This window comes from Cygnus olor, chromosome 7, assembly GCF_009769625.2.
Source record: "Cygnus olor isolate bCygOlo1 chromosome 7, bCygOlo1.pri.v2, whole genome shotgun sequence".
Classification (NCBI taxonomy): domain Eukaryota; kingdom Metazoa; phylum Chordata; class Aves; order Anseriformes; family Anatidae; genus Cygnus; species Cygnus olor.
The window spans coordinates 8,969,998-8,990,057 of NC_049175.1; the positions used below are offsets into that span (position 1 = coordinate 8,969,998).

General features: G+C 35.2%; 1 protein-coding gene across 16 annotated transcripts in view; it reads right to left on the minus strand.

Moving 5' to 3' along the window:
- The window catches only part of CCSER2 (coiled-coil serine rich protein 2), a 151,364-nt gene that overhangs the window by 26,565 nt on the left and 104,739 nt on the right, over positions 1–20,060 (minus strand). For 15 of the 16 annotated variants that reach the window (XM_040563636.1, XM_040563643.1, XM_040563633.1 and 12 more), the window contains 3 exons: positions 12,454–12,544; positions 9,150–9,312; positions 8,207–8,402 (listed from right to left, as the gene is read on the minus strand). In XM_040563636.1, the coding sequence (XP_040419570.1) occupies positions 8,207–8,402; positions 9,150–9,312; positions 12,454–12,544 (450 nt within the window). Of the gene's footprint in view, positions 1–8,206; positions 8,403–9,149; positions 9,313–10,049; positions 10,081–12,453; positions 12,545–20,060 lie in introns of those variants that run through there. The other variant, XM_040563647.1, reaches the window with a different exon arrangement.

A 20,060-nucleotide genomic window follows, 5' to 3' on the forward strand; every position in this document is an offset into this window, starting at 1 on the left:
ACACTGTCCAACACGTTTTAGGTCAATTCACAAGTAGCTGTTTGTCCATCCCAGGCAGACTGCCAGCAGGTGACAGGCTGATGAAGCAGTAATTTGCAGTCTATAGTTCTAATAGCATTTGGAAATATTTTTAATTGTTCTGCCCAATGATGCATTAGAGATAACAACCTTATTTAAGCCCAAACATTTCTAAAATGCTAAGGGAAGGGAGCAGCAATCAACAGATTTAATCAATTTTTTATTTATTTTTTTTAACTATTCAAATATTTATTATAACTACTCAAATACAAGCACTCAGAAAAAAATGTGCATCAGACTGTCACAGTTACATTTGTGACAGAGTAATCACGGAGGGGGAAAATACAGAACAAAACAAACTTACTACTTCAAACAGAAGTATCTCTCAGATTTTAAAAGCTTTCCAACTGATACCTCTGCTATACCAATACAGTGCACAAAACTGGAGAAATAAGACATTCGCAGCAGTGGATTACGACCTTATTGCAAAGAAAGCAAGTCAATAATTTCCTGGCAATTAAATTAAAATACTCAAGCCCTGTGCTTTACCTGACTACCAAAGAAAAAACTATGTTCATCTGCATTAATTTCCTTACCATTGTTTTAATTATCTTATTACATACAATTAACACAGCGCAACTGGAAAAAAAAACACAGATCTAACATCATCAGTGGGAATTTAAGTACCCCTTTGTGAACATATGCTAGGACTGAGGTATAAATATTTGGTTTTGCTGTTTTTTTCCTAATTGCGTTGCTAAAATGAGGTGGGGAAGGAAAACAGCATGAATAAGGCTATCCATTTACAAAGAGAAAGACTGAAATTAGAACAAAGCAGAATTTGCAAAACAATGCAACTGGTTATATGCATGTTATTTTTGGTAGCCTAGAAATAACCCATTAAGACATCAACTTCAGAAAACTTGGAGAGAGCATATGATTTTAACCCCTAGGTAAAATTATGATGACAAACTTTAAAAAAGCTTATCATCACATTGCAATTACCAATATAGAAAGCTACTGGGTCGTGTTTTTTTTTTTTTTTCTCCAACAGTACAATACGTAATTATACCATAAACATACATTTAGAACAGTTGGACTAGTCTCATTTATGCCAAACATAAAAGATGCTTGCAAAAACAGCAACATATCAAGAACAAATGCTTACCAAAGGCATTAAAAAATAAGTTGTTTGAAAATATAAGCAAAAATAAAGCATTTTTATTTCTTCAGCAGAAGATTGCTTTTGTAAAACAGCAGAATTAAAAGGAAAAAATGGTTAATGTTTGTAACTATTTCCTAAATTTAAAACATTGCAACAAGACCAACAAAATACATACAGTTTGGCTTTCCTGTTACACTTGTTTTTAAACATTACTGTCAGTTTAGGTGCGAAAATAGACTTTAGTATGTAAACTGACGGAGGAATAATGCTGTAATATTCACATTTAAATAGCTATGTAGGAAGTCTTTAGTTAGAGATTAATTTTTTAACCTGATATAAATTTATGCATATATTTGCATGTACTATTCAATCAGGTGTGCTCTCTTAAGTAACTACCACGTAATGTTGCAATGACTGGTCAATTTAGCATCCTTTTCTTGATGCTGTATCAGCAATACATCTGAATCACTACCTGTCTATAGCAATTTTCAGTTCAATCATGTTTACTGGACACTTTCTGCTGGACTTGAGTCAACAGCATATACTGCAGCTTGTGGCCATTTTTGTTTGGTCCCTATGTCATAAATTGGGGGTCATCACATGCCTCAAGATATATTTTAAGTGGTTTATAAAATTCAACAGCAAGATTTAAAAAAATCCTTAATTTATTAATAACTACTTAAACTAAACGGGTAAAAGCGGTGGAATAAAACATGCATAAACAAACTTCCTTCAAGCACTAAGAATATTCAGACTAAAAGGTTGTTCTGAAAAAACCTTGACCCCTAACTTTTTGAAAACAAGTATAAATAAATGTTACAGCCTCTTTAACAACATTTTTGTATTTCTCTGCATGATATTGCATGAAGGTTTGGTTTTAGTTAAATGCACATGCAAAGTGCAGAAAACGTGTAGAACTTCTAAAAGAACAGAGATGAGAAGGCAAAGGGGATACTGTCAAAAGAAATCTTCCATATTGCCTTACAGGAAAATAAGCTCCGAGTTTGAAGACATTAGTTGTTTTCATTATACTATCATACTTTTAGATTCTTCTATTAAAATAAATTTAATCCATTAGAAGCAAATGCGTTTTCAGCAACTGTCTTGTAGATCTTAACAAGATAAGCTATGTTTTAACATGCAAGATTTTAAAAGAATATGCTACCAATAACGTAACAATAATTTCATCTTGAGAAATCTTGGAGCATTCCAACAGCTAAAGCTCATGAAGAAGCTGAAAAATAATGAACAATTTTTTTAAAGCTTTAATCAAGTTCTAGCCTTTGATTCCTACGTGGAGTACAAGTGAGCAATTTGTAATATAGAAAACTTGGAATCATCTGAAGAGCCTTATTTGCTAATTTAGCATTTTTATAATGGTGCAAGCAGAAAACTCACCAAGTGTTCAGCAAGTAGGGGGTGCTATTCACCTGCTTACTACTTAACGTTTTACTGTGCATTTGACTGTAGTTTTACTGAAATATTACCATGAATGTCAAACACTTATAATGACAGTCCAACAGCTAACAACCAACAGTTTAAACCTAAGATATACCATTTTTTATTTGCTACATTAAATATTTCTTTAGTTTTGTTTCTTTCAAGCAGTTTCAGGAACATCAGGACTAAAAAAAGTGTACCCTAAAAAAAAGCCCACCAAACAAGCCTCCAAAGCACTATACTTACCCTTCCTCTAAAGGGCATTCCTACTGCACATGTCACCAGCAGCCCGAACTCTTATTTCGAATCCAATCCCACAATTTACCACCGGTTATTTAACAAAGCAGTAAGTGGGTGAGAAGGGTAGCTTTTAGCCAATGCAGCATACAGGAATAGCCAATTGGCTCCTCTTAGACAAATCCACCCATAATCTCTTTCTAGCACTGGTAAACACCCGTACAAGCCTGCAAATTGTGTTTTGTCCGGAGCTACAGATGATTCAATGCATGCAGGAGATGGTGGGAGACACATCCAGAAATAGAAGTTGTGCTTCGGAAAGGAAGCTGGTTGTAAAAGTTTCTTCAAGTCTAAGCAAACAATTCATTTTCCTTCATCTACTCCATTGCTGACAAAATTCTAACAGGTTACAAGGGATCATTTTACCCAACTGGGCTTGTGAATTCCCATCCATGAGTGCCTTGAGTTACAGAGCACACTGCATTTAAACGGCTACAACAAACTTCATATCTGCCTAAAGTGCAACATCCCATGATTCCCAAAACTGCTTCCGTGCCTATTTCAAGACAGTTTCCTAACCATTTAGGTATGGTACATTTATTAAGCTGATTTATAAGCCTTAGCCACAGCTTTCTGAAGTTTGTTCAGACCTGGTCAACCTAGGGACACACGCTCTATATTTCTCGGTGCGACCTCATTTTAGCCATGAAAACAAAGCAGTTTCTTCTCACGTTGGCAGTTCAGTAAACACAATTATTTTTTATGACAACATACATATTCTATCCCATCTTCTTCACTCTCTGGTTGGCCGCTGACTCTCACAGGCTTCTAATATACTTCATTTTATTTCATTTCTGACTTGTTCTTCTCTTTGTGTAGCTCCTCACCGAATTTCAGTTTATTCCTTCAACTGGCTGAACCCAGGCTAGACTTTGTTTCATTTAAACCACTGTCTGCCTAACCATCTACTATTATTCAGCTTATTGATCACCTTTGCACTACACTTAATCACACTGTAGCATGATTAAACATTTTAAAAGTTACTTGAGGCTTTGGAGTATGCCTTGCATTAGTTTCTCAGTCCTCAGCTCCCCACATTTTTCTTTGTTTTCAATTCAGTCCCTGCTGTGAAGAAGCTGAAAGCTCTGACTATTACTCTTGTCCATGCTTCCATCATGCGCCCAGAAAAGAGTAATAAAAATAAAATTAGCAATGCTACATTTTGTGCTGTGTTCTAAATACTGCAAGTTCCAATCAGCACTTTTTTTCCCCTACAGAGCACTAACTTCAATCATTTTATCAGTATAAACAAAGATCTTATTCTATCAATGCCATATGTAATCCATTTTCCTGTAAAGTAGAAAGCAAGGATTTCAGAGAAGAGTTAGCAGATAAGCATTTGGATGGATCCTTTAAAATTCACTTGGCAACTGGAAAATCTGCTATGTAATACAGACCATGCATCCTGAAACAGATTTGAACGCAAGGTTTCTGCGAATATAACAAAGTTCTCAAACAATCCTACATTTTTTCTGTTGTCATTTCTAGTGACTAGACATAACTGTTTATGTTCCATTTATATTAGCAATAAGAGGCCGCAGGGTATATAAATGGTAATCATCACCAGTTCCCAATATGCACAAGCCTACAGCAGTAACTAGCAGATATTACTAGTGCCCCATACGTTTTTTTCATGTCTCTTAGAAAAGCTTACAGTTTCAAAACACACAAAAGACAAAGAATGACAGGCTCCAGTAAATTCTGCAGTTCCCCTGCTGAGTAGTAACAGGGAAGTAATCCCCACGTTTCCATGACAGTAGCATGTTCCAGCTAGGAATTTATTTCACAGAACAGCCAAAGTATTAATAAAAAATAAGCAAAATATTAATGAACTACTTGTTTCCGTCTCAAGGTGAAGCAAAATCCATTAACAAACATTTTAAAATTCCAAACTCCATCTAAACATCTTTTTAAGCTGCTGTGGAAGATCTGGTACGCCATATTAAGTAAGTTCCTATACACCATTTTAACAGAGAAAGATTTTTTACCTCATGAGTAGCTTTTAACTACACAATTATTGCTTTTATAGCTCATATTCAAATGTGTCTGTACTAGTAAAAATTACCATATTCAGATAATGGTTAAAAATGTTAACATTTCAGAATAATCACTAAGCCATCACACAAGTAATGTTCAGAGGTCACAAGATTCCTAAAAAAAAAAAAAAAGTGCAGCTTCCAAGAAAAAAAAACATCTTTTACATGCATTTTCAGAAAGAGTCCAATTAGTTGCTGACATATATGCAATTGTCAAATAGTTAAATAAATGAGATGAACTACTTCATGATTAAGAAAAAATACAAGTAAATGCAGATGCAAAGAGAAAAGAGCAACACATACTTCAAAGGAACTCAAATGATATACAAAACTAATCCCTCAGCAAAAATATAGACGCATTTAACAGTTTTGCACTACATATTTTATCTTTCCATTCATACTTCTTCATATGCTTCAGATAGTCATATCTGATGCTACACTGAAGATGTGTGCTTGAAAAAACAGCTTTCATGAATAGAAAGGAAATTTGGAAAGAAACATTTTTATAAGCCTTGCATCCCCCAGAAAAGGGCCTCAGATCTTACAGTTCGGTAAACTGGTTCATGTTTTAGTCCTCCTTAAAATATAAGTACTTATTTGAGATAAGACAAGTTGAGTGGGAATCTCTGCTGCCATTCTTGAGAGGAATTACAACAGACCGTGGTCAGTCCTTCCTTTGATCAAAGGCTCCAGTGCTTCTTAAATAATACAATCCTTATTTAAGTAAGGAAGCTCTAACACATTAGTTTTGCTCAAGCTAGAGCAACAAGTTTAAGAAATTGAGGAGGAAGATGAGGAAGGAAGTAATCTTTAAGATCAAAATAAAACATTTTTTATTAGGCATGCAAATGAACTATCTTAGTCAATATTTAACAGGCATTAACATTTAGATGTCAATTAGTTAAAGACTGCTTACAACGAAAAAGTTAGTGCTTCAGTTAAATTTTAAGTGAGAGCATACACCAGTAGCTCAACATCTCTCCATAAATAATTAAAACCACATTTAGTATGAAAAGAAGGGACATTCTCCATACAAGCTGGTATAACATTACTGGAGAATCCGAAGTTTACACTTACCACAGTGAAAATTTCAAAACTCCTGCATGAGATAGACCCCTATTCTCTATTTCACTGTTTGATTTAAGACACAATGATGGCGCTATGTGAGAAGCAAGTAGACAGCATGTGTACTGCTGGCATTGTTATCCTGCTGACAGAATTTGGAGAAGACCAGACTACTCTAATAACTACTTATTTTTCCAGGCAGAACTCCGAATTCAACACAAATCCCATGCTGCTGTAGCTGTTACTTGACAATGCTTTAGATACGGTTATGTAAGCTACAGCCACAGCGGTGAATCCAGTACAGCACATCCAGTCTCCCTAGGAGTCTGCTTGGTATACACTCATTATGTGCTATGCGCTGTAGCATGGCATGCCACGGTTGGTTAGATAATCATGCAAGTTTATTTACATCTTTCTTTAAAAAAAAAAAACCTACTCTTCACACCTGAAACCTGACTACGGTTCTACTCTCACCCAAATGAGAACTATTGCTAAAATACCTCAAAAAAGGTAACATTTATACATTTAAATATACTTACATACATATATTTCATTTATATATTAATATACGTTAAAAATATTTCACCTATATAAACATAGGTGAAGCAAAGACAAAACTTTTGCTTCCTTTACTAAAACTATTGTTTGAAAGGAGTTCTCACTCTGCATCTTGCTTTTTCACATATTTTAAGAAGCAGCCTGTCATATGAGCCTGACTGAGATCAAGTCCTAGTTCAGTGTTGAGACTGCTAAAGTTCATGTAATGTTTTCAAACTTGAATTTGTTATTCTTAATCAAGCAAAAATGCAATATTTTTATTCATTGCTGTTATTACAAAACAAATCAAGCTTTTAACGAGAAAAGCAACTAATTTTAAAGAACATACACCTTAGGAGTAGCTACTTGTCTCTTCTGTAACTTTTTTTTTTTTTTAAACAAGGCTTGAGGCAAGGCTCATCTTTTATCACTTTCCAGACAAGCCTGACTATTATAAACTAGGGCAAGATTTAAAATACCACATTCTGCAAGGCCACATGCTATTTGGCTATAACTTGCACACCTTTACACAATGAGCTACAAGTATACAGATCATTTGTCTAGTTGTTTAATTGCCCTTGTGTCAAAGGCATTAAGAGCTCTGGCCAAGAAGTTCCCTGTTATCTCATGTACTAATCACTTGCTCAAGGCTGCTGGGAGGCACAGTTTATGCAGCCTACTGCTCAGACTTAGGCTTTAAGAACACATCCTCCCTCTCTGACACTTTATACAAGAGTATTTCTGATTTTGTCAGTGGAAAAACATCTCCAGTGTTCTGTTACCACACGAAGCAAATATTCACATTTCTGAAGGCAGAGTCACATCCTTCAATTAGCCTCGAAACTGATTTGCTTTTTGTTTTGTTGTGCTTTGTCTTAGTGTCTTACTTTTAAGGCACAAAGTTGTTTCCATTATATTATGCTGTTAGGAAGCAACAACAATAAACCTAGTATTAAAGAAAACATCACGCACACTTTTACATGCTAATCTGTAAATGCATCTAAAGAGGAGGTCGTATAGATTTCTATTTATTTAAAGACAAAGGAATTTTTGCAGCTGAAACCTTACACTTTTGCAGAATGATCCAGCAGTTTATCAACTCCAACAATTTGCCAATTTTTGAAGTTAAATTGAAAAAGGCTCCTTAAAAGCTTGTGACAATACAATGGAAAGGTTAAGTTTTAGTACTTCCAGTAGAGATGACCTAGCAGGATTTGCTACGCTTCTTGCTGAAACACCGAGAAATGATGAAAGGTTGTTTTTGTAGTTTTGTTTGTTTGTTTTAAAAGGAAGAAGCTATAGCCATTGACTTGCTGAATGCAAGTTTGTTCAATGTGATAGATTTTTATTTATTCATTACTCCTAGCCTTCTAGGACTTTATTAAATAAAAGCCTGTCATCACATCCACTGATTTAATTTACCATTATTTCCACAGAGGAGCAGAATACTAATACGTAATGTTTTCACATTCAGTAAAGTGCTGAAAAGGCAGAAAATTACTATTTTACATAGCAATAAGAAGTGCACTCTTAAACACTAAATCAATGTATGAAGAAAATGAAAACAGTTTAATAAGGCCAGATGACAAACCAACTGAGACAACTCTCCAACATAGTTTTTGGCTTTTGTTCCATTTAAACAGCTTACCTGGTGTAGTAATCTTTTCAATTTCAGTAACTGAGTTTTCACAGCTGTACAGTCTTGGACCATGTGCCTAAGTGTCATTTCATCAAGCATCACAGTGTTCTCCGGTAAGCCCACCAGCTGTCTAGGAGCCTGGTAACAATTTGGTGCCCCATAGCTTTCAAAGTGACCAACAGGAGACTCTAGGTAGCTTGATCCCCTGATTAAAAAAAATATATACATATATGTATCTACATGCATACGCACACACAGGGATGACAAACTAGAGCTAGGAAGCATTTAGTAAAATAAATTGTTATGTAACATAGCCTATATTTACATACTGTGGTATACAGAGGAAAATAAATCAGAAAATGCCAGTGCTATTTCACTTTCCTTCCCACTTGCACAAATCCACAGACCAATATCTACAGTACCCTAAATCAGTTTGCTCGTCATAATTTCTATAAACTCAGTCATGCAAGCTATAGCCTGTACAAACTACAAGATTATGTGTATTTTAAAAACAAATTGGTAAGGAAAAAAAATGAAAATTTAAAACATGCAACTAATAAGACATTACTATTTCTCCATGGAATACATACGCTAACTTAAGCAAGCCATTTATAGTATCCTATAAAGACAACTAATAAATCTCAACATTTCCAAGTAAGTTCCAGCTCAAGGCAAAACACTTGTATTTTAATTAAAAACCCATGACAAATAAAATATAAAATAAATTATATAATATATTATATATATATATATATATAATATTATATTATAAAATAAAAATAGTTTTACAAAGAAATCATTACAAATCTGAGGGATGCTCCCACTCAGACATGCTATTCAATAACATACAACTATTCTGCAAATGTCTTATACTCAGTATCACTTGATACCTTCGATACAAAAGATTTCTGATCATAGTATTTTAATGGGGGTAAAGGCAGCAAGTCTTTACCTGTTCAAATCATTTTTGCCATGAATATAGTGCTCAGTATGGCCAAGATGATAGTGATCCTGTGCATTCCATCGTTGTTGTGGTGCTCTTTTCCAGAATTCTTCCTGATGTAGTCTAGCATTTCTGTCTTGTCTATCATAACGGCTCATATTTTCACATTCCTCTACAGAGTGTAAAGTAAAAAAAAAAATTGTTCCCGAGACCATGTAATACAATATTTACTACGTGCTGATAATGGATGCAATGTAAAATCAGTGTTTGTTTTTTAAACATCCAAAAAAAAAAGTAAGCATTTTTAGAAGAATCCAGCAGACTGCTGTAATGAACTCAGGTTTTTACTAGCATATATAACTTGTTACAAGAATAAAAGTAACCTGCAGCAGAAACTACAGAGTTGAACCTTAACAATATTTCAGGTCTAAGAAGAAAATCACTTGGAGGAGACATGGCTAGAGGGAAGGAAAACAAAATAAAAGTAACACGTTCTTCTCTTTCTTAGTATCTTCAGGATTTTAAGAAGTTAGAACAAAACACAAACACAAAGATGGTATTTTAGAAAAATGCCAGAACTTCATTACAAAAAAGACTAGTTTCAGTATTTAAATTACATCTCTCTCTCACTCTAGTCATCTGTCTTGTGATCAAACTTGAAACAATTTTAATCTTTATTTACCTGGACAAAAAGCATGACTTAAAACAAGCAAACAAAATCTCTTTAAAACACTAACTTCCGTAAAGCAAAGCAGATTCCACAAACTTCTGAAGCAAACAAATGCTATATTTGGCAACAGCTTGTAAACCACTAGAAACAAAGCCAAAACAACTGCTACCCGTGCAGTCAGGCACAGTAAAAAAAGTCCTAAACTGCTATTCTGCCATTGCACCATCTCCTTCACTTACCCAACCAGCTTTTCCTCACATTGTCAGCCTTTTGCTAGAAGAATAAATCTACACAAGAGGACATTGTTTTATTCGGCTGCCTACTCAGACATAGCTGCGCATGAGACGCTCATAAACAGGCCTTCCTTCCTGCTGAGCTCCCAGCCTGCGTGTTGGTGGGAAGGCAGCCCAGTTTTACCCTGTGATTTAAGACTGCCATCCTCACTCACTGCATACTTGTTGAACTAGAACTGCTGCTATAAATAGTGTCCAAGCGGCATCCTCCACTCCAAAACGAAACAAGGAGAGTTTCCGTGGACCTGGGAAAGTCTTAAAAGGCTGACATCAGTGAAGCTGCACACAAACATGGAAATAAGGTTGGCAAAAAGTGCTGCTAGGTGTTACAATACTCACTCATATCTCCAATTCCGTTTTTAATCAACTAGTTCAATGACTGAATATTTATGTAAGAAAATAACTTGTACAGCTAAAATAACAAAAGATTTGTTTTCCTTTAGAGGCATATTTCTACAGCTCACACTGCATGAAATTTCAAACGGGTCAGCTCAAAATAAGCCCTCAGTAAGTTCGTTGGTAGTTATGATACACATCTTTGGAAAACAAATTGAGACACTGAATGAAAACCATATGGATATTAGCAAAGAACAAACTTCACTTGTGGTTAGTCATGTTTGCTTAAGGGAAAGCATGAGATGACGTTTGAATTCCTCTTTTCAGAACCTATTCTGAAAATCACTGAATTTTTATCAGAGAAGTGATTATAGCAGAGATACCCAATTCGTTCCACATTAATTTTATATGGAAACCTACTTCAAAAAAATGCCTAGAACAGTAGTAATTATCTGAAATCTATCCCAAACACCAATAGTTTCTCCACTTGAACCACCAGCTTAAACAGCACAGATTGCTGCAGTCACAAGACATATTCCAGCTATGTGAACACTACAGATACTTGCTGTAGCAGTGTGAGTACAGATTATATTGATGCAATTCAGAAAGCAGTGAAGTAAACACAATATTTCACCCATAGCCAGATTAAATAGCAAGCTAACTTTTTCGTGAGGCAAACATTCACCTTTAAAATGCACATATTTTGAACATTTTTTAAATTAGTTTGAAATGAAATTACTGATGCAGGTACACTGCATGCCTTTTAAACAAAAAATTTTAAAAAAATTGATCTATCCTTTAAAATTGTTTTAGTTTTTCCAACAGGAGAACAATTACCATTATTGAAAGAATGCTTAGTGCGTGACCATGAGCACTGTGAGTTATCATATATGCTTGGTTTGTTATTCATTCCAGAAAATTAAAAAGAAACTTAAATGTCTGGGTTGAAAAGTTGACTACTAGCACAGCAGTAATAGTCATCAATAAGCACCTTTCACACAAATACTTTGGAAAAATTACTGAGATTTAAAAGGTTAAGTATTGCACTTTATATGTGCCACTGCTATTGTAGGTGGCAGACTATTTATTTTACTGTTAATTTGGCTGCATAGCTAACATACCTGTAGGAGTCTTCATCCGAAGAACTCAAATGTAGTGTCAAAGCAACTGAATTACCCCCATACTTCAGCAGGTAGCTGAACAGTACACAAAACAGGCAAAGCTTTTTTCTTTCAGTGCCTGTTTGGGCAGGGTAGGACACTACTGTGGTCTACATCCAACATTCCTGTTCATCTGAAGATATTGTCACAGTCAGTGACAATTGGTATAAGTTGGAGTGACCAAAACCAAATGCCTCAAAGGAGGCTAGGATTTGAAGAAGTGTGGCATTAATTTGCCTGACCCAGTTAATTCTGGTCTAAATTTGTATTATGAATTTGTATTGTGTTAATGGCATCTGTCTTCCCCATGAAAAGGTTGACAGCATTCTCACAGACAACAAGAGTGCATAAAAAACTCCTCAAAATATTGCATCTTAAGACTTAATGCTGCTGTTACCCTAAAGCATATAAAATATATCAGGAGATAATTCTTTCTTCTACAAAATGACAACCATCTCAAGAAGAATTATGCTGTCAAAGCTGAAAATATCATTCCAGCAACATATTTCAGCAACATACTTCAGCTATATTTGAAAATGAAACTGAAGTACTAACTTCAAAGTTCAAAGCTTATTGTACACACAGTTTAAAGAAACAGTCTGCAACAATGTTTGTTTAGTTTGGGTTGGTTTTGCCTTTTTTTTTTTTTAAATAAAAAGGCAGTAAATTTCTAACTTTAATACAACTCCTACACTTGAATTCTAATTTCTACATTTTAGAAAAGAAAGTTACCTAAATAAAAACCAATTGAAAGTGCGCATCTTATTAAACCAGAAGTTAGAACAAAGAAATCCAAAAATATCTTAAACACATAATGCAGTTTCACAGTAAGATTGCTTGGCTACTTTACTAACCTTTGTCATGAGGTGGGTCCTCAGGTAGGTCCACATCGAGCATGAGATCATCATCTTCAAGATCACATGAATCGAGATTATTCAAGATATCCTACAAGAAAGAAAATTGCAGATGGAGCTGTTTTCATGATATCTCATTTATTCTAGTGCCATAAAGAAGTTGATTGCAAAGCTTTGTTACATTTCTTCTGTATACATATCTGATGTTGTCAGCAGACTCCTCTCTTTTGAGAGAAGATCAGCCTTACCTGAGACTGTCTACACAAACTAACAACCCTCCTACTGATCTGGTACAGTAACAGATGGATGGATTTAAACAATTTTCTGCTTTGTACCTATGGAATGCTCCCAAGATTTTCTTATGTATTAATATTCTGCCTGCAGTGTAAAACTAAATTATTTTGCTTACTTAAGATTCAAATACAAGTTTGTGAGGAGAAGATGTTGAATCACCTTGTTTCAGCTCTCATGTCACACTGATCAAAAGATCATCATGTCATCGAAATGAAAGGGGTGGGTTAGGGAACCTATACTATCTTGGTTTAAACCTTATCTTAAACCTCAGGAGAGTGTTCCAACTCCTTTACATGTTGTCTTTATGGAAGGCTTAAAGATTGACTTTAAACACTTTTTCTGAACCACTTATTTAGAATAGCAAGAAAAAGAACAGGGAAGATTATTTTCTAAGCGAATTATTGAGCAGAACTGTACCTTCACATTTTCCAAGGTAAACACATTGCCATCACCAAATACTTGTTTTCTACACCTATTTGTGATATGGATGGAAATCTCTTTTTCTTGTATACTGTTACAAGGGAATAACTCTTAAAACTAGTAAGAATAGCCATTTACAATCTGGAAAAGTTACAGATTTTCTCAGGCATTGGCACATCCATCTTACGCTAAGAGACAAAAACCCAATGCAAGCTATAATTGATTAACTTCATTGACACATTTTCTTCTACTGAATCTTTCAGGGGAAAGTCACCACTTTATACCTTTGACACCTTTTCACTAAATGTAAATGTCTAGACACCATTTTCAGATTCAGATTTACTTTGTTGCTGTATTTCAGCATAAATAATAACCAAAACCAGACTTAGGACAAATAATGCCCCTCTTAAATAAAGGAATACATCAGCCTCTTCATCCTTTATATGTTACCAAAGGCACCTAGTACTTCAGAAAAAAACATGAAACTTAACTGTTTAACGAGCTGAGAAATAGTACCTGATCGTGCTTCTGGCTTTTAAGCACGTTTTAGTGTGGAACAGAAGGAAGAGAACACCTATATCCCTTAACATGTTTTGTCAGCCAGAGACTGGAATAGTCCCAAGGTTTTGACAAGAGCTTACAGCTTCCAGCAGCTTTTTCAGCCAACAAAATCTAAAATATGTAATTATCAGTAGCGAGCACTGCTGCCTTTTGTCTTTAAAAATGTGCTATATATAAAGCTGTTTCTAAAGTTACAAACAAAACATCATGTTGTGCAATTATGATAACACAAAAATACAGTAACATTAGTACCAATACTCCATTCAAAAAATTAGTCAGGTATATTAAAGGAAAACAACTGCAGTGACAGCAAAGTCAACTGACAGTGAAAGAGAGAAACTAACTAACCTCTCTTCCTTTAAGAACACCAGCAGTACAAAAAAAAAAACTTGAGAGGTCAAGGCTGCAGAATATTCTGTTGGAGTAGCCAGATGCTGCTAGCAACATGCTGCTGGAAAGCTATATGTCAGACAAAATGCAGTACTTGATTAGAGAACACAGCCTCTTTCACTTGATTGTTCAAAAATAGATAAACTTATTAATACCAAGTGATCATAATACAAAGCAGGTCTAAGGAAATTGTTAATGGTTACACAGCTCTAAAGCTCTTGATCTCTATTTTCTGAAATCCCACAAATAGAAGTCATAGCTTTAAGGCCTGGGATTAGATTCAGACATTTCACATCTGCTTCTTTTCCAAGAAGAGAACTGCAGATTTTTCTTAGCTTTAGCAGCTACATCTAAAGATGATTCACAGGACCAATACTGAAAACTATTAAGGTAGTGTTTTGCTAATTTCTACTCACTGGGTATTAAAGATATCAGTAAATACTTAACTGTATACTAGTACACAGACTATCAATACACTGCAAAACTGTATTCAATTGCAAAGCTATCCCTTTGCTGGCTAATGTTAGATTTGCTTTGTCAGAGATGTCAGAAACAAATAACATTGACAAGCATCGCTAAACTGTTGATCCAACTGTTCTTCTGCAGTATTCCTGTAGTGTTCACAAAGTACTCCTCTATTTGATCACAAATGGTGGAAAGAGCTATGGATCTTTTAAGATTTTTTTCATGACAGAACAATAAACATTCTCCATTTCTGCAGGGAAATGCATTTCTTGACGTTGGAAAGAGGATAAGAAACAAAAATTTAACATTCACTTCATAAAACATGAGCAATATCAAGGGATGGTGGAATACTTTAGATAAAACCACCTCTTTTTGTTATATTCTAGAAGTCCTACCTGAATAATATTGCTTACATATGTCATCCTAAGTATTTACACAAAAAGAACAGAAGAAAAGCACAGAATATCAGGACACTGAATAATAAATTACTAGAGAAAAGCTTTCACAAATTGAAAGTAATTTAAATAAAATGCAGATTTACCATTCAGGGGAACAGACTGCAGATGTTTACTTATTTTTATATCCATTAATTTACATTTTTCCAGGAACTCCAATGTTTTTAAGCAACGTGTATTTTTTAAGCAATTTTGCAAAATGTAGGTGTTTGAGAGGCAAATTCAGTCTGTTAGTTGATAAATTGCTTCTATGCCACGCTTTGATCTTCAAAATCATTATGAAGAAGCACTATTTTCCCCTACTGTGGGAACCTTAATGAACATGACAAATTAGTTGAGCAGTGGCCACAAATGCTTAAGAAAGTTGAAAACATTGCCATTACCATGCACATGCATTTTAAAGTACAATAAAAAAACATAGTATGTCAGAGTGTTAACTAATAAACCCAGATAAGCCACTTCGCTATCCCTGTATCAGAGCTTCAGAAAGAAGCCTAATGATGTCAGAAAAGGTCAGCATTTGAGATGCTAAACATACTTTTCTGTCAACAGCACATTTCGTTATTTCCCTAATTATACATTCCTGAACCACACTGATGCAACTCCAAGCTAGAACACAAAATCTGACTATGAAGTCTTTGCAATATCTGGACCCCACGTGAATTCCCTTCGACATTTCCTACTGTTATCTACGTAGAAAAAAATAACAGGAAATGAACTGTTATTAATGTCATCTTGAAATAGTTACAAGATAAACTTCAGGTTTTATCAGCAAGTTCGTACATATAAACCTGCATTTACAGACTTCGGTTATTCTTACTGCTGTATAATGAATTTAACTATGAGGCAGTAACATTTTTAAGAAGAGTGCTTAACAGCTACTATCATCAAGTTCTGCCTTGAACAGGATGTAGAAATTCTCCAAACTACACCACCTACAACCCTATAGATTATATGTTTTAGCAATTATTAAGAGATTATTAAGGGAACAATCCTACTTGGTTTGTATCATTGAGAAGAATAATGTATATAGAAGGTGGATAGCAGCTGGTCAAAAGAGGCAATTCTCCTGCTATATTTAGCGTTGGTGCAGCCTCACCTGGAATACTGCGCACAGTTCTGGGCTCCACAATATAAACAGGACGTTAAGGTCCTTGAAAGCATCCAGAGGAGGGTAAAGCTGGTAAAAGGGCTAGAGGGCATCTCCTGTGAGGAGAGGCCGGGCAATCAGGTTGTCTAGCCTGGAGAAAAGGAGGCTGAGAGGTGACCTTGTTGCTCTCTGCAACTACCTGAGGACGGGAAGTGGACAGGGAGGCACTCCTCTTTTCTCCCTGGTATCCAGTGACGGGATACACAGAAATGGTTCAAAGCTGTGCCAGGGGAGGCTCAGACTGGACATCAGGAAAAACTTTTATGAGAGTTTAGTTAGACACCAGAACAGGCTGCCCAGAGAGGTGGTTGGTGCCCTATGCCTATCAGCGTTCAATAGGCTGTAACTTTTGGTGAGCCCTGAAGTGGTCAGGCAGTTGGTCTCTGACCTTTGGAGGTCCCTTCCCACTGAACTATCTTTTTTTTTTTTTTTTTTTAATTTCACAAGACTAGATTCTCAAGATGTTACAACCTATGAAGACATACAAATTGCATAAATTAAAAGTCCTCTGAACAAAATTCTACCAGAACCCTCAAAATACTAGAGTTACAGTTATATGTCTTTTGAGTAATTAGTATAAGAAAAACATTTTAAAAAATTTCACATGCAGGACACCAACTAAGTCTTACAAAAAAAAAAAACTAGCACCTGTTAGCATTACAACATACTTCCCTGTAAACTTCAAACAAGCAGCTTGCCAAAGTCCCTAAATCATTTAAAGCAGACAGGTGTGCTTGTCACATTCCACAAAAGAAAGAAAAGTCAGATACCCTGGTCAGATGTCAACTTCATTGTTTTTCTACTACTAAAGAGAGACTATTTAAATAGAAACATTGATGTCTGTGTTAGCAGAACAGTGAAGCCACAATACGGGTTTTAACACGAGTCTGATCCTGTAGCAATGGATACATTACTACAAATTCGGTAATACTGATTTTGCTTCATATCACACAGGAGAAAACAGTAATCAAAGTTCTCAAAAAACATACTCTTGAAACAACAGATGATGTAGAGTGACTCTGGGATAGGAAACTAAATTTCCAGTCTAATGTATAAGGCTCTAAGAAGTAGGTAACAGTTTCAAGTCAGTTATTCATTTAATTCATCCAGAAATGGGAGTCTTCACATTTGCAGCATCAAAACAGAACAATCCTCATATGCAGAGATGATTCAACATGCACTTCAGAATCAGATCAGAATCATCTAGGTTGGAAGAGACCTCCAAGATCACCGAGTCCAACCTCTGACCTAACACTAACAAGTCCTCCACTAAACCATATCACTGAGCTCTACAAACTCAGTTTCAGAAATTCCCCATCCTACCACTTACCAATGAAAAGGCACAGCTCTTTTTGAGATCCTTTTTTTTTTCCACAAAAAAAAAAAAGATAGAATACCTGAACAGATATTGTAACTTTTGTCACAAATTTCCTCAAGTGCAACAGGTTTAAGAATGACCAAGCAAGCAAAGCTTCTACTTGATTACTTCTGAAGTTAAGAAAAACATCACAATACAGCTGTGATACATCTCAGCAGCCCAACAGCATGGTGAAGTTGTACTGCTGTACAAAGCAACAAAGATGGGGCTGCCTGAGAAGCCAACTATAAGATACCTAGCTTCTAAAATTTACTGGGAAAAGGTATTCAAAAGAGCATGGAGATTACAAAAACAAGTAGAAAATAATTCACAGGAAGCTAGTTCCAGACAACAGAAAAGCACCACAAAATAAGAGACAGTTTACGAACTACCATTTTGTGAAGAGAAACCTGGCTATACCTCCTCAGAGCATACCTGCCGTCCAGCTGAATGTGGCCTATTGCTTTTATTTGTACAAACAGAAGGGTTTGGCTGTGATGTAGCAGATGTGCAAATAGCAAAATTTAGTTTTAGCTCCAAAAACCTTAACAGAGAAGGCGAACTAAAGCCTTTGCAATCATTCCTCCAATCTGAATTCTTGTTGACAGCAAGAATCACTAAAAAAAAAAAGTGAAAAATATTCTTTCCCTCAGACAAAAAACATATACTAGATTTTCTTTTACATATAATACATCAGTTTTTCTAACATTACTTATTCATTATATGCAATACTGTATACAAATATATACACATTTTTTAAAAAAAAATACATCAGTAATCCTGCCAGTATGCCAGAGAGAAAGGCTAGAATTCCGCAGGATACCAAAAACAGGGTAGGAAAGGAGCTATTTTAAATGTTGTATACCGCAAGTCGTATTAGGGATAATTAAGCCCAACATCCAAACAAGCGTTTCATCATTTTGTTCATGCTCCGTAAAGGAGTGTTGCCAAGACAACAAATGCAACAGGACCTTTGTTCTGAATACCCAAGACATTTTAACTATTGGATATTAGTCTTAAATAATGATGTATTCCTCTTTGAAAACATTTTTATAAGGGCACTGTATGTTCTATCTAGGTTTACAAAACGCAGATAGGAAATAATTATTAGGTTAAGTTACTATCCACTATCTCTCAAAGAGCAGCTAGGCTCGCTGCTTAATTATTTTAATTATATGCTAGAACATGTAAAAAAATGAAGTTCAAGAGCACAAAGGGAAAGAAAAAGAAAACCTGAAATATTAACTGTTCTGTTGAGATTTTACCAATTCATAAGCAATAGCACCAACCAAACATGCAGCACAAGTGAAGTCCCACAGCCACAAAAAGCACTCCTTTACTGCCATCTAGCCTCCAGTAATGAATCTACAAAAATACACCAGGAGGAAAAAACGGTCTGACCATCTTTCTGCACAATTTCAACGTTTAAGAATGTTTTGTAATTCCAGTTTTGGTCTGAGTTACTTTAGAGCACAGTAACAGAAAGACATCAACATTAAGTGTGATTAACATAGGAAATATCTCGTCCTTTCTACTCATTGCTTCTGTTTCCAGAAAAGTCTACCAATATCAGAAGTTCAGCATTACTTCTGCAGTTAATGTACACATAATGGACCATTTTACATTATAAAGCAATATGTATTTTTTGCTTATACTCTTAAATGGCAAAAATCACTACGAATGATGATGTTCTCTCCACTGACTTACACTTATATTAAAACTGTGAGGTTCAGCCTACATGAGTATAGTGAGCAGAAGACCTTGAGAATTAGGAGAAACTACACTAAGTAGTTTGTTACCTCAGGACTTCCAGGTTACCAGACACCTTGTATGATGGCTCTACTGCTCATTTCTAGAGATCAGTAAAGACAAACCAATATTCTTCAGCTCCCCAAATGCTTTTAAACTTGGTTTTACTGCCTCTTCTTAGGCAAAAGCATCAGCAGTGAATTTGAAAAACAAATAACATGAAATACCAAGAACAATCCAGTTTAATTTTGAAATTCAGTTATAAAGAAGAGCTATATAAAAGTAACTTCAGGCCTCAAACAACCCCCAGTTGAGAATGAAATCAAAACAATCAGAACTTAGAACATGGACAGGGTAGCTACCAGGAGATCAATTAAGTTTCTTCTGTTTTAGTTTTTAGTTTTATTTATTTTATTTTTTTTTAAAGTTTTAGTTATGCCCTAGCTAGACTTTGTGTAAACTGAATATGACTTTTTACACAGCATTTATGTATTCTTATACAGGCTACTTAATACAGTTCTTTCTAATTAAAAAAAAAAGAACAAAAACCTCAAATATTGTTATTAAACCTATTTTGACCAATCTTTAAATGAACTGTGCATCCTGTCTTTAGAACTGTGGAGACAGTCAGACTGGAAATGAGTGTGCACATTTCATCCAGAGAGATCAGATTTGTGCATACTACAAACATAATTGACCCTAATATGTAGAAGATACTGCCCTTCCTCGAAGTTTCTGATGGTTTGCAACTGAAAGTCACAAAAAG